The sequence below is a fragment of the Hemibagrus wyckioides genome, linkage group LG05, assembly GCF_019097595.1.
Source record: "Hemibagrus wyckioides isolate EC202008001 linkage group LG05, SWU_Hwy_1.0, whole genome shotgun sequence".
Classification (NCBI taxonomy): domain Eukaryota; kingdom Metazoa; phylum Chordata; class Actinopteri; order Siluriformes; family Bagridae; genus Hemibagrus; species Hemibagrus wyckioides.
In genome coordinates this window covers 28,676,815-28,689,258 of record NC_080714.1, presented here as the reverse complement: position 1 = coordinate 28,689,258, position 12,444 = coordinate 28,676,815, and the positions used below count along the sequence as shown (strand labels likewise).

Below are 12,444 nucleotides of genomic sequence, written 5' to 3'. Positions count from 1 at the left end.
TCATCCCGAAAAGTGGACCGATGTCTGAGAGTCTGAGCGCTCTACTATTTATTCTTTCTCTGTTTCTCTTCCTCTGTTACTATTCAGCTCGTATTTGGAGGAGTTTTTCCTCCAGGTATTTCAGAGCTGTGAGTTCTGTGGTGTTTCACCATCCAGATGTTGTCTTCATCATTATCCAGATGTTTGTGTGTAAACAAAAAAAAAACCTTGTGTAAAAATCTGAACATTTCTCTAATCTCCATTTCAGTGGATTTATTGAACTATTATAGACACCGTAACTTTGATATTAATGGGCTGCAATTTCTACTGACTCAAATGATTCAGAATATATCCTGACTCAAATGAAGCAAAGCATCTACAAATGACTCAACAGAATCAAAATGCCTTCTAATGACTGTGTGTGTGTGATAAGGTGGAAGAGGGCAGGTTTGTGAAGGAGAACGTGGACGAGCTCTGCTGGACCCTCACAGCCAAGAAGAACTACAGGCCAGTGGGGGACAGCATCCTGCCTCCGAAAGATGCCTTCCGACTCTGGTGTCTCTTCATCTTCCTCTCGGAGGACAAATATCCGCTGGTGATGATCCATGATGAGGTGAGACTCATCCGTCTGCACCCTCCATAATGAAACAATAGCGCAGTGTACACAGGGCAGTGGAACGGCTGAGGCGTGATAATGTTAGTCATTTAAAATAAAATATTAACACTGTTTAAAATATATAAAATAATATACAGCTGCATCAGACTAGTCCTCATGTTGACGGCTAATCACAAACAATATGCTAACAACTCCTTTCACTACTAGGTGCCAAATGCTAGCTCAGCTTTTAGCTAATTCACATGCTAGTGGCAAATGCGAGAAGCTAACTCATAGTGGCTAATTGTAAAGCAGCAGTATTTCCCACAATGCATCAGAAATGATCAGCTCTTGACTGCATAAACACTGAAGATAATATTAAAGCCACTGCCAGACGAAGTGAAGAACACTGATTATCGGGTTCTGGAGGCACCTGTCGGGGAGTTTGGTGTTTTAGGCCGCATGTGTGAATGGTCAGTTCTAGAAGATGATGTGTTGGAAGCAGGAAAATTGGCAAGTGTAAGTATCTGAGTGACTTGGTGAGAGTCAGAGGTTCAGAGCTTCCGCAAGTCTTCTCCAGAACATCAGGTTTGTTCTGCTGGGAAACCTTGAGTCCTGCCTTCATGCAGATGTCACTTCAACACGTTCCTCCTCCCTAGACGTTCTTGCAGACCAAGTGGCATCTACACGACATCCTAACGGCAGTGTCCTGTTTCAGCGGGATGATGCTCTCTGACACACAGTAAACACTGTTCAGGAACGGTTTGAGGAACATCACAAGTTCCCCAGATCTTTGAACGAGCCTCTGTAGGATGTGCTGGACTGATGCATGGAGGCTTCACCTCACAACTTACATGACTGCTGCTAACGCCTTGGTGTCAGATACCACAGCACACCTACAGAGGTCTGGTGGAGACCTCATGCTAGGACAGCTCAGAGGTATTTTCGTGGCACTAGAAGGGCTTTCAGAATGTCCAGCAGGAGGTTTGATCAGCATTACTCTGCTTATTTGTGGTTAGTGTATTGGCACACTAATACCTGGAGCTGGAGCTAGCTGTTGTGTTGTGGTACTAGGTGTAAATTTTTTGTGTTAAGGCGTTTCTGAAACTTAAACCTCAGGGTGCACAGAGGCAGGAAGTAAGAAAGTTCCACAGGGTTTATGTGCAGGGGCACAGTTTCCTCTGCAGCGTGGTCTATTCCTTCGTGCTCTCTCTCTCTCTACCTTTAGCCAGAAGGTTGCTGGAGCTAATTTTAGATAAAATGTGACAGATTCACTACAGCCAGTCTCAGGGCTGATGTAGCTTTAATAAAACAGTGCACACTTGATGAGAACGAGTGCAAAATAACCTACAGTGTAAAAGCTCAACTAGCAACTGAAAGCTAATCTACTGTGCGACCGCAAAAGCTAATGTATCCAGAGAGAGCTAACCTAGTGAGGGAAAAAAAAATAGCATTGAAATGTTAAAGCCTAGTGAGGTTGCTAAACTAGTGAGTTAACCTAGCAAATGAAAGGTATCTTAATGACTAGAAAGCTAACATACTGCAGTGACTGTAAGCTAACTTGCAGGGTGAAGTGAAAGCTAATCTACTAAAAGCTAACCTAGTGAGCAAAAGCTAATATATCAAAAGAAAGCTGCCCTAGCAGGTGAAAGCTAATCTAGCAGGTAAAAGCTACCCTAGCAGGTGAGCGCTAACCTAGCAGGTGACAGCTAACCTAGCAGGTGAAAGCTACCTTAGCAGGTGAAAGCTAACCTAGCAGGTGAGAGCTCATGCAAAAATATTCTCAAATTCTCCATAGCATGAGAGATGGGATATTATCACAGAGAAAAGAACGAGTGTCCGTCGCGTGGCTCTGACGGCGGTGCAGGGATACCAGAAAACCCTCAGGGAAGTGTAAAGTAACTGGAACTACTTTTTTACTGTGTTCATAATAACAGATTTTGGTTTCTCTTACATGTGCCTCGTCCCCTACTCCTGTTATGAAGTTTGATGTTTTTCTAAAAGAGTTCAACATCTGACCTTAGAACTCCTTTATCAGTGAGTGTGTAGATTGTGCAGATGACAGAAATGACGCATGATACAAATTCACACACACACACACATATATGTATACATCCCATACATTGTTGTTAAACCTGCTGCAGAGACTGTAATGTACTTGTGATTATAACTCTGTGTGTGTGTGTGTGTGTGTGTGTGTGTGTGTGCTTCATTCGCTCTGTTTCAGCACAGAAAATAAGGTCGTCATTTTCTTCTCTCTTTCTCATGCTTGCACTCTTTCCGCTGTCTTTTAGCTTCTCTTTCCGTGAAGTTACAGTTTGGTTATTTCCTGTAGGCTGCGTGGCATTTAGCAGTTTCACTTGCAGGAGGGAGGTGTGTGTGTGCGTGTGTGTGTGCGTGTGTGTGTGTGTGTGTGTGTGTGTGTGTGTGCGTGTGTGTGTGTGTGTGTATGAGAAAGCAGATGCCACTTACGTTGCATAATAATGTTTGTGTGGTTGAATGTGTTCAGAGCCGTTTTTCATTCGTTATGATCTATTCTAGTGTCATGCTATACATCGTGTTACTATCACACCAGAGAGTGGGATTATAAATAATTCTAAACACTGAGAGTGGGATTATAAATTATTATAAACACTGAGAGTGGGATTATAAATTATTATAAACACAGAGAGTGGGATTATAAATCATTATAAACACAGAGAGTGGGATTATAAATCATTATAAACACCGAGAGTGGGATTATAAATCATTATAAACACTGAGAGTGGGATTATAAATCATTATAAACACTGAGAGTGGGATTATAAATCATTATAAACACCGAGAGTGGGATTATAAATTATTATAAACACCGAGAGTGGGATTATAAATTATTATAAACACCGAGAGTGAGATTATAAATCATTATAAACACCGAGAGTGGGATTATAAATCATTATAAACACAGAGAGTGGGATTATAAATAATTATAAACACTGAGAGTGGGATTATAAATCATTATAAACACCGAGAGTGGGATTATAAATCATTATAAACACAGAGAGTGGGATTATAAATCATTATAAACACCGAGAGTGGGATTATAAATAATTATAAACACCAGAGAGTGAGATTATAAATCATTATAAACACCGAGAGTGGGATTATAAATCATTATAAACACCGAGAGTGGGATTATAAATCATTATAAACACTGAGAGTGGGATTATAAATCATTATAAACACAGAGAGTGGGATTATAAATAATTATAAACACCGAGAGTGGGATTATAAATAATTATAAACACCGAGAGTGGGATTATAAATAATTATAAACACCGAGAGTGGGATTATAAATAATTATAAACACCGAGAGTGGGATTATAAATAATTATAAACACCGAGAGTGGGATTATAAATCATTATAAACACTGAGAGTGGGATTATAAATCATTATAAACACAGAGAGTGGGATTATAAATCATTATAAACACTGAGAGTGGGATTATAAATCATTATAAACACTGAGAGTGGGATTATAAATCATTATAAACACTGAGAGTGGGATTATAAATCATTATAAACACTGAGAGTGGGATTATAAATCATTATAAACACTGAGAGTGGGATTATAAATCATTATAAACACTGTCCTTTCTATAGCTGTATATATTCAGATGGGGTTGTGTAACCAGGAGCTTTTGAGTAATTTATAATTCAGCATAATTTCTAAATTCACTGTAGATTTAACTCTAATTCCTTCCTGCTGAAGTGTTCACACCCAGCTGCCCATTTATCAAGTTCCCCATCAGGTACAGTATGGTTTGAGGCAGCTGTGTTTTTACTGCCTCGTCTGTGCTGCCTGCTCTCCTCAGGGAAAAGAAATAACTTCTGGTGGTTTTGCAGTAATTTGCATATTCGTTGAATCTTCATAAACATTTGCATATCAAAATGTGTACTAAGAATAAAGTGATTAGTTATAGGGAAGAGTAGGGGTCAGCGACTGGTCATGGAGAACACTGATGGTCAGTGCTTAGTTGTTGAGAATAACGGTCACTGATTGGTCAGTGAGAACCCTGGTGATCAGTGATTGGTCATTGAGAGCACCGATCAGTGATTAGTTGTTGAGAAAAATGGTCACTGCTTGGTCAGTGAGAACACTGATAGTCAGTGATTGGTAATTGAGAAGACAGATCAGTGATTAGTTGTTTAGAGTAACGGTCACTAATTGGTCATTGAGAAACACTGATCAGTGATTGGTAACTGAGAACACTGATTGTGGTTGGTTATTGGGAACAATAGTAGTCACTGATTGGTCACTGGGAACCATGATGATCAGTAATCACCCCTCTACCATGTCAGTGTAAAATGACCATTGTAGCAGTACCATTTACCCAATATGTATAGCCCTAAAAAACAGAAGTGCTTTAAGACCCCAGAAATGCTGCCCCTACCCCATATTCACTGTTACACCACAGCAGTAGCATTGTGTGTAAGCTGTTGTCACTTCCAGGTGCAAGTAGTCTACCCACAATGATAAAGACCTCACCACAGCTCGTGCACACTGCTACTGGCCCTCTCAGGTTCCTGTTTTGTGTTATTCTCGCTCAATTAACTCACACTGCCACTCCAGACATTGCTGGACAGCATGGGAAGGTCACTAATCCAATCTAGAATCTAGGGTTGTGGCTGTTTAGTGGTTAAAGTTTTGGACTACTGATCAGAGTTCTCAATGATGTAAGTTCCGATCCCAGGTCCACCAAAGCTGCCACTGCTGGGCCCCTGAGCAAGGCACTTAACTCTCGATGGCTCAGTTGTACAATATGAGATATGTCGCTCTGGATAAGGGCATCTGCGCATAATAAGAACTTTCCCATCAGCATGAGGTAACTTGCTAAATCTTCTATTCAGACCAATGTTCTACTCATTTCTCTTTTTCAGTTACTCACAAGATAGGTATCACACTTCAGCATGGAAACTCTTTATAGCATGTTTCACTCCACACTAGAAATAATGACAAAATGTGCTATTTTTATCTCACCTGACAGGAAAGGTGCTAGAACAGCCTTCTGACATTTGCTGCTCTTCCCCCTCAGGTGGAGTACCTGCTGAAGAAGCTGTGCATGGCCATGAATGTGGAGCTGAACTGCGTGGAGCTGGAGGACTTTATTTCCCAGGATTCTATTCAGCAGAATGGTTTCAGTGTGTGGGCATTCCTGCAGATGATGAACTCTGGGAAGCTCACCAGAGGACTTACCAAGGAAACCATCAGCATGGCCATCGAGGAAGTGTATCGAGAGATAGTAGGGGATGTCCTGAAGGAGGTAGGGGGAGGTTTTTCAGAGTCTTTTTAGAGTGTAGAACTGGGTGGTGTTTGTGGCAAAATCAAGACTTATATAGTACCTGTGTCTGGGGTAACACGGGTTCTCACACAGAGGGTGATGAAGTGGAGCTGTGGTGGTAATAAACTCCTCCCTTTTCCTCTCAGTGACTATGACCTATAACAGTCAAGATAGCATAAAGAGGAGTGTTGGCTAACCATGTTATAGGATGATCAAAATATGCTTGAATGAATACACTGCCTCCTGAAGATCTTGCCTTAATATCTAAAGTTCTTGGTCTAGGAGACTATCAAACAATCTATGAGAAACAATCCTGAGAAACTAGAAGTATAGAAAAATGGCTGCTGAGAAGCTGGTTGGCTATCAAACAAGCAACCAGACAGAACAGGGGACCAGGAAACCAGGTAAACTAGTAACCTTCAGTGACTTGAAGAGCATCAGGCATTGAACTTTGAGCACTAAACAAAACTAGCGTACAAGCAAAACACTTGGGGACTAGAACACAAGAAACATGACAGACTATTGGACTAGAATCTAGTATCTAGTATTTCCAGGAATCTAGTAGACTGTAAAGCAGCCTGTGAACCAAGGGGACTGGGAGATGGTGAACCTGTGAAGGTACACGAGGTGGAAATGAGGTGGTCACTGAGAGTACAGGAATTGTACATGTAATAGCCTGTATTGAAGGAACCTGTGAAACTAAGCAACTAGGAATCTAGGGGATCTGTAGAACTAGGGGATAGTGAGAGATTAGGAAATAAGGGGACGTCTGGAAACATGAGCATACAGGTAGCGGCCATCTAAGTTCGGTTAAGTTGTCTTTATTTGCCACATATACATTACTGCACAGTGAAATTCTTTCTTCGCATATCCCATCCTTGGGGGTTGGGGTCAGCGCACAGGGTCAGCTATGATGCACTGCTCCAGGGGGGTTGGGGGCCTTGATCAAGGGGCTAACAGTGGCAGTGGCAGTTCTGGGGCTTGAACCCTGATCTTCCGGTCAAAGACCCAGAGCCTTAACCACTTGAGTTACTACCGCCCTAGACACTAGAGGATTTCACATCTAGACACTTTAGACAGATAATTGCAGGGAAGACACGGTTCCTTCCTCTTCTGATAATGCTGTATAGTGAGGAAATTGTGAATGATGGATGTGAATCTCAGTGAAAGTGTGTCTGTATCAGGGCTACCTGTGGAAGAAGGGTCAGTTGAGGAGGAACTGGATGGAGCGCTGGTTCACCCTCAAGCCAAGCTCTCTGGACTACTACGTCAGTGAAGACCGCAAAGAGCGCAAAGGCAGCATCACACTGGACAACAACTGCTGTGTAGAGGTGTGTGTGTGTGTGTGTGTGGTCTTGTCCCAAATTGCAGTCTATTATGTACGATTGATTGGTAAAGGGTCCATGAGATGTGGAAGGTTCTAGTTAGAGTTGGGGTTAGTGTTGGGGTTGTTCCCTGCTGTCTAACCTGTACAGACCTTACTGTGTGTGTGTGTGTGTTCTGCAGGTTCTACCTGACAGAGATGGGAAGAGGTGTATGTTCTGCCTGAAGACGATCTCCAAGACATTCGAGCTCAGCGCCTCGGACACCAAACAGCGCCAGGAGTGGACAACAGGTCTGAATTCTTCACCTACTTTTTAAGCTTGACTGCTAATTTGAGCTCACTTCTCAGTGCACTTGGCTGAAAAGGTTTAGGACATGTCTAATGTGACCTGATGATGCTGATAGGGTTCCTGTGGTCTACAGAGTAAGAAGTGTGTGTGGTTGGGGGTGTGGTAGCAGTGAACCGCTGACCTAAGCAGATTGGGATGGTGTTTGTGTGGCCACATAGATGCACCAAAGTGTGTCCTGGATGTTCTTCTTGGAGATCCAAAAGATTGTTCAGTGCCCAAGTCTGATCCTTGTACTGAAGATCACAGAGCTCTGCTGTTTTTAGCTGTTTGACTGTTTTTAGCACAAAGCTGTGGGCCAAAATAATGACTCATATCGCACTATCCGGTATCACCCAGGAGAAGACAGGTTCCCTTTTGAGTCTGGTTCCTCTCAAGGTTTCTTCCTCTTGTCAAGGTTCTCATCTCAAGTCTAAATCTGGATTTGAGAGACAGTTCTTGAAAGTGGTGTTTAAATGAAAGAGAAATGAATATGCGGTTAAAAGGCTGAAGCTTTTATTCAGATGAGATTGAGCTGAGCAGTGGAGGGTTAAGAGACCAACAGGAGATCTGTGGAGGGTTAAGAGACCAACAGGAGATCTGTCCAGTGTGGACTGATATGACCATATGAGATGGTGTCTCCTGGGACGTGTCATTATGGATGTGGATAGTGAGTGGATTGAATAGTGTAGTGGATAGTGAGTGGTTTGGAACAGGTCCATAACGGTCTGGTTATGAACAAAATAGTAGAAATGGATTAGTTGGATGGTGTTTATGTGGCCTATGGAGTGAGCAGGGTGAGGTTTGAGATGTGTCCAGAGACCACTGATATGACCATTTGAGATGTCACCGTGGACCAGTGATAGTCTATGTAGTGAATAGTGAGTCCACTGTGGATAGTGATAACGTAGTCTATATAGCAAAGTTTCCACAGATGATATTGAGACGTGTGATGGCCGGTTTGATGCATTTGGGACGTGTCCATAGCATACTAAATTGGGATGCTGTGTTTGGTCCCTCAGCGATCCAGACAGCGATCCGGCTACATGCAGAGGGGAAGTGCTCCCTGCACAAGGAGCTGAAGATGAAGAGGAGGGAGCAGCGAGAACGCAGGGAGAGGAGGAGGGAGGAGAAGGAGCAGGAGCTGCAGCACCTCCATCTGCTGCAGGAGGAACGCGAGCGCAAGAGCGCTGAGCTGGAGCTGCTGAAGGAGGCGCAGAAACAGGCGCAGCTCCTGCTAGAACAAGAGGAGAAGCGGAGACGAGAACAACACGAGCAGCTCCAACAAGCACTGGAGCTCCAGCTGAAGGAGGCGCAGGAGGTACTGAGGAAGTGCGGGATTCTGTTTAACTGTGTAGTACAGCGATAGGATAAGTGTTAATGTGTGTGTGTGTGTGTGTGTAGGCACGTGTGTTTATGCAGGCTGAGATGGCTCTGAAGGAGGAAGAGGCGGAACGTCAGAGGAGGCGGATCCAAGAGCTGGAGGATATGCAGCAAAGATTAGAGGAGGCTCTGAGACAGGAGATCAAAGCGAGACAGGATGAGGAGCAGCACCGATACAAACAAGCCAGGTATACACACACACACACACACACACACACAGCAGATCAAAAATGGCCTGGTGTATGAGCACAGTATAGAGTGTACAAGTTCCCATATAAAACACTTACACAATGTTCATCAGGAAGTCACCAGAGGAAGTGTGTATCTTACCCTCAACTTGAGGGACGCACACACACACACACACACACACAGCTATTTTCAAATGGTGAATGTTGCTAAAGGAAAACATGATGATGATGATGATGATGATGATAATGATGATTGTGCAGGTTGCTGGATGAGGAGGAGGATAAGATGAAGGCCCTGATGGCTCTGCAGGAGGAGCAGGAGGAGTTCATTCAGCGGGAGCAGAAGGAGAAGCAGGAGCTCAAGCAGGAGATGGAGAACAAAACACGAGCGCTGGAGGAGGCGCAGAAACAGCTGGAAGAGATCAGAGCTAACAGACACCGAGTGGACCAGGACGTGGTGGTCAGTACACACACACACACACACACACCAGCTTTGTTTATGTTTCATGTTTTGGTTAAATTATGTTCTTGGAATGATCATTTTTGTTGATTAAATGTGTTAACTGTGTGTGTTTGTGTGTGTGTGTGTGTGTGTGTGTCAGGCTGCCCAGAGGAAGCTCCGGCAAGCGAGCACTAATGTCAAACACTGGAACGTTCAGATGAACAGACTGATGCACCCGATTGGACCAGGAGGTAGTGGTGTGTATGTGTGGGTGTGTATGTTTGTGTGTCTGTATGTGTGTGAATCTCATGCTTCATTACTTGTGAATTCCACCCAAACACCTTCAAGAAATCACCTCCTTAGATCAGATTTAGCAGCTCAGCCCTGAGATCAGTGAGTGATGTGAAAACAACATGGCTCCTCATCAGCTTCTCATCTGCTCTTCATCAGCTTCTCATCGGCTCTTCATCAGCTTCTCATCAGCTCTTCATCAGCTCATCATTAGCTCCTCATCAGCTGTTTATCAGCTCTTCCTCTGCTCCTCATCAGCTCTTCGTCAGCTCTTCATCAGCTTCTCATCAGCTCCTCATCAGCTCTTCATGAGCTCATCATTAGCTCCTCATCAGCTGTTTATCAGCTCTTCCTCTGCTCCTCATCAGCTCTTCATCAGCTTCTCATCAGCTCCTCATCAGCTCTTCATGAGCTCATCATTAGCTCCTCATCAGCTGTTTATCAGCTCTTCCTCTGCTCCTCATCAGCTCTTCGTCAGCTCTTCATCAGCTTCTCATTAGCTCCTCATCAGCTCTTCATCAGCTTCTCATCAGCTCTTCATCTGCTCCTCATCAGCTCTTCATTAGCTCCTCATCAGCTCTTCATTAGCTCTTCAGCAGCTCTTCATCAGCAGCTCCTACAGTGAACACTGCAGAACTTCTCACCTTTAGATACCAGTATAAACACACACTGGCTTTAGAACAAACCTAGAGTCTATAGTTCAGTGTATTTAGAACCATACATCACTCTGTGCTAACATTAGAGGAAGATGAAGGTGTCCGGGTTCTTCATCAGATTTCTAGCTCTGATGTCTTGCTTCAGAGCCTCAGATTCAGCTGAAAAGTTCTGCAATGGACCGAGTCAACCAGATCATTTCTCCTGGACGTAAAGTTCAGGTGTCTGTCACTGTTCCAGAGGAGCTGAAAACAGGTCCTCCATCTCAGGTTTGCTCTTCCAGAACCAGTGACATCAGCACTAGGGTTTAGATCAGGAACGTTCTAACCCCGTCTCATATTCTGATGTCCGTCTCAGTTTGTGTATGTATTAATCCCTCCGTGTCTTTTGCAGAGAAGCGAGCGTCGGCAGGAGGCTACTCCAGTTTCCGAATCCCGCCGCAGAAGGATCCGGCGCTGAGGCTCAGGAGGACCAGCAGCGAACAGGACGAGGAGGGCAAAGAGAACGCCGCGGAGAACCGGCTCTCGAAGGCCTCCAATGGAACCATGGACACACACTGAGGGGCAAAACCACATCCACACCTTCGTTCGGAATCGGTGCTGGACTGATGAGAGAGAGAGAGAGAGAGAGAGAGAGAGAGCACTACTGAAATCACTTCAGCAGTGTAAATCTCCTGAAAAACCCCACAGACTCACAGTGATTTACCTCAAAACTTTATGCTTTCATTAACTGGATCGAATCATACCGCTACTAATTAAGCACATGGAAAATATTAAGTGTGCAGTTTTTTTGTCCTGAATTTTCTCCTCGTAATTGTAAACATGATGTACACAGACGTGCGACACCTCATAGGAACCGAGAACCGAAGGCCTCTGCGTAATTCCGCTAGATGCTAATCTCATCATCCTCATGCCTCAGTCTCTTTTTGTAAATATGAAACAAAATAAAAGCAGTTTTTCCTGTATGTATGAGCGAGAGGTCGCACAGCGCCACCTGCAGTACCGGAGCACTCGCACCACTGTAGATTCAGTAGATAAGCTGATCTTCCATCTTCATGTAAATCTCTCAGACCTTACTGAGTACGCTGAGGCCTTACGCAAGCTTGTAAACGTCGCTAACCATTATTCTGTATTCCACAGTATGGTTTTTTTCTTTTATTGCTTCATCTGCATGTAAAGTCCAAGTGTACAATAAATCATCATGACACAAATGTCTCAGGTGATCTCTCTCACACACACACACACACCAGGCTCAAAAGTCTCTGTGGCTTCTTGCTCTTCAGATTTGAATCTTGAGTTGCAGGCATAAATAAGACTGAAGGAAACGAGCTGAAACTTTGAAGCACTGTGGTTTGTGCACTTCCTGCTAATGCTGCAGAAAACATGTCCAAACGGAGCATGTTCCACACACACACACACACAAAACTCTTGAGTTTTACAAACATCATTAAAAAATCTACAGCCTTTCGTGAACATTGAGTTTTATTTTATTTATTTATCTTTGTAACTTTATTGTGTAGACCAGATTTCTTGTTTTCTCTGTTTTGACCTCTGTATAAGCTGGAAGGTGACATGGCTCCACTGCTTCATGGTATTGCTGATATGTAGAAATGATAGAAAAGAAACAGAAACATATAATTAAAAATGACAGTTTTATTATTTTTATTAAAACGGCTAGAATTGTTCATGTACACAAGAGGGCGCTGCTTCAGAGCCGGACATGGTAACTATGGCAACCTTGAAATCACGAAAGATAAAAATAAAAATGTTAGATATATAAACACGGCCTTCATTGAAGTGAACGATTCCCCAGAAACATTGTTTTTTTAAGTATTTAACTAACGTTATTGTTGAAAAAAAAAAAGAACTTAAATAAAGACACTTGTCGCTGACGCTATCCAGAACTCCTCCTACTCTATCATCGGCCACACTGCGCATGTGCA

The 12,444-nt window shown here is 43.3% G+C and overlaps 1 protein-coding gene across 2 annotated transcripts in view; it reads left to right on the top strand.

Moving 5' to 3' along the window:
* Positions 1 to 11,712, top strand: part of def6a (DEF6 guanine nucleotide exchange factor a) — a 16,567-nt gene extending 4,855 nt beyond the window's left edge. Inside the window, exons 3-11 of one of the 2 annotated variants that reach the window (XM_058388837.1) lie at positions 413 to 592; positions 5,650 to 5,877; positions 7,080 to 7,226; positions 7,402 to 7,510; positions 8,567 to 8,865; positions 8,949 to 9,115; positions 9,377 to 9,575; positions 9,718 to 9,808; positions 10,896 to 11,712. In XM_058388837.1, the coding sequence (XP_058244820.1) occupies positions 413 to 592; positions 5,650 to 5,877; positions 7,080 to 7,226; positions 7,402 to 7,510; positions 8,567 to 8,865; positions 8,949 to 9,115; positions 9,377 to 9,575; positions 9,718 to 9,808; positions 10,896 to 11,062 (1,587 nt within the window). In that variant the 3' untranslated portion in view covers positions 11,063 to 11,712. Of the gene's footprint in view, positions 1 to 412; positions 593 to 5,649; positions 5,878 to 7,079; positions 7,227 to 7,401; positions 7,511 to 8,566; positions 8,866 to 8,948; positions 9,116 to 9,376; positions 9,576 to 9,717; positions 9,815 to 10,895 lie in introns of both variants that reach the window. The other variant, XM_058388836.1, reaches the window with a different exon arrangement.
* The last annotated feature ends 732 nt before the right edge of the window (positions 11,713 to 12,444 follow it).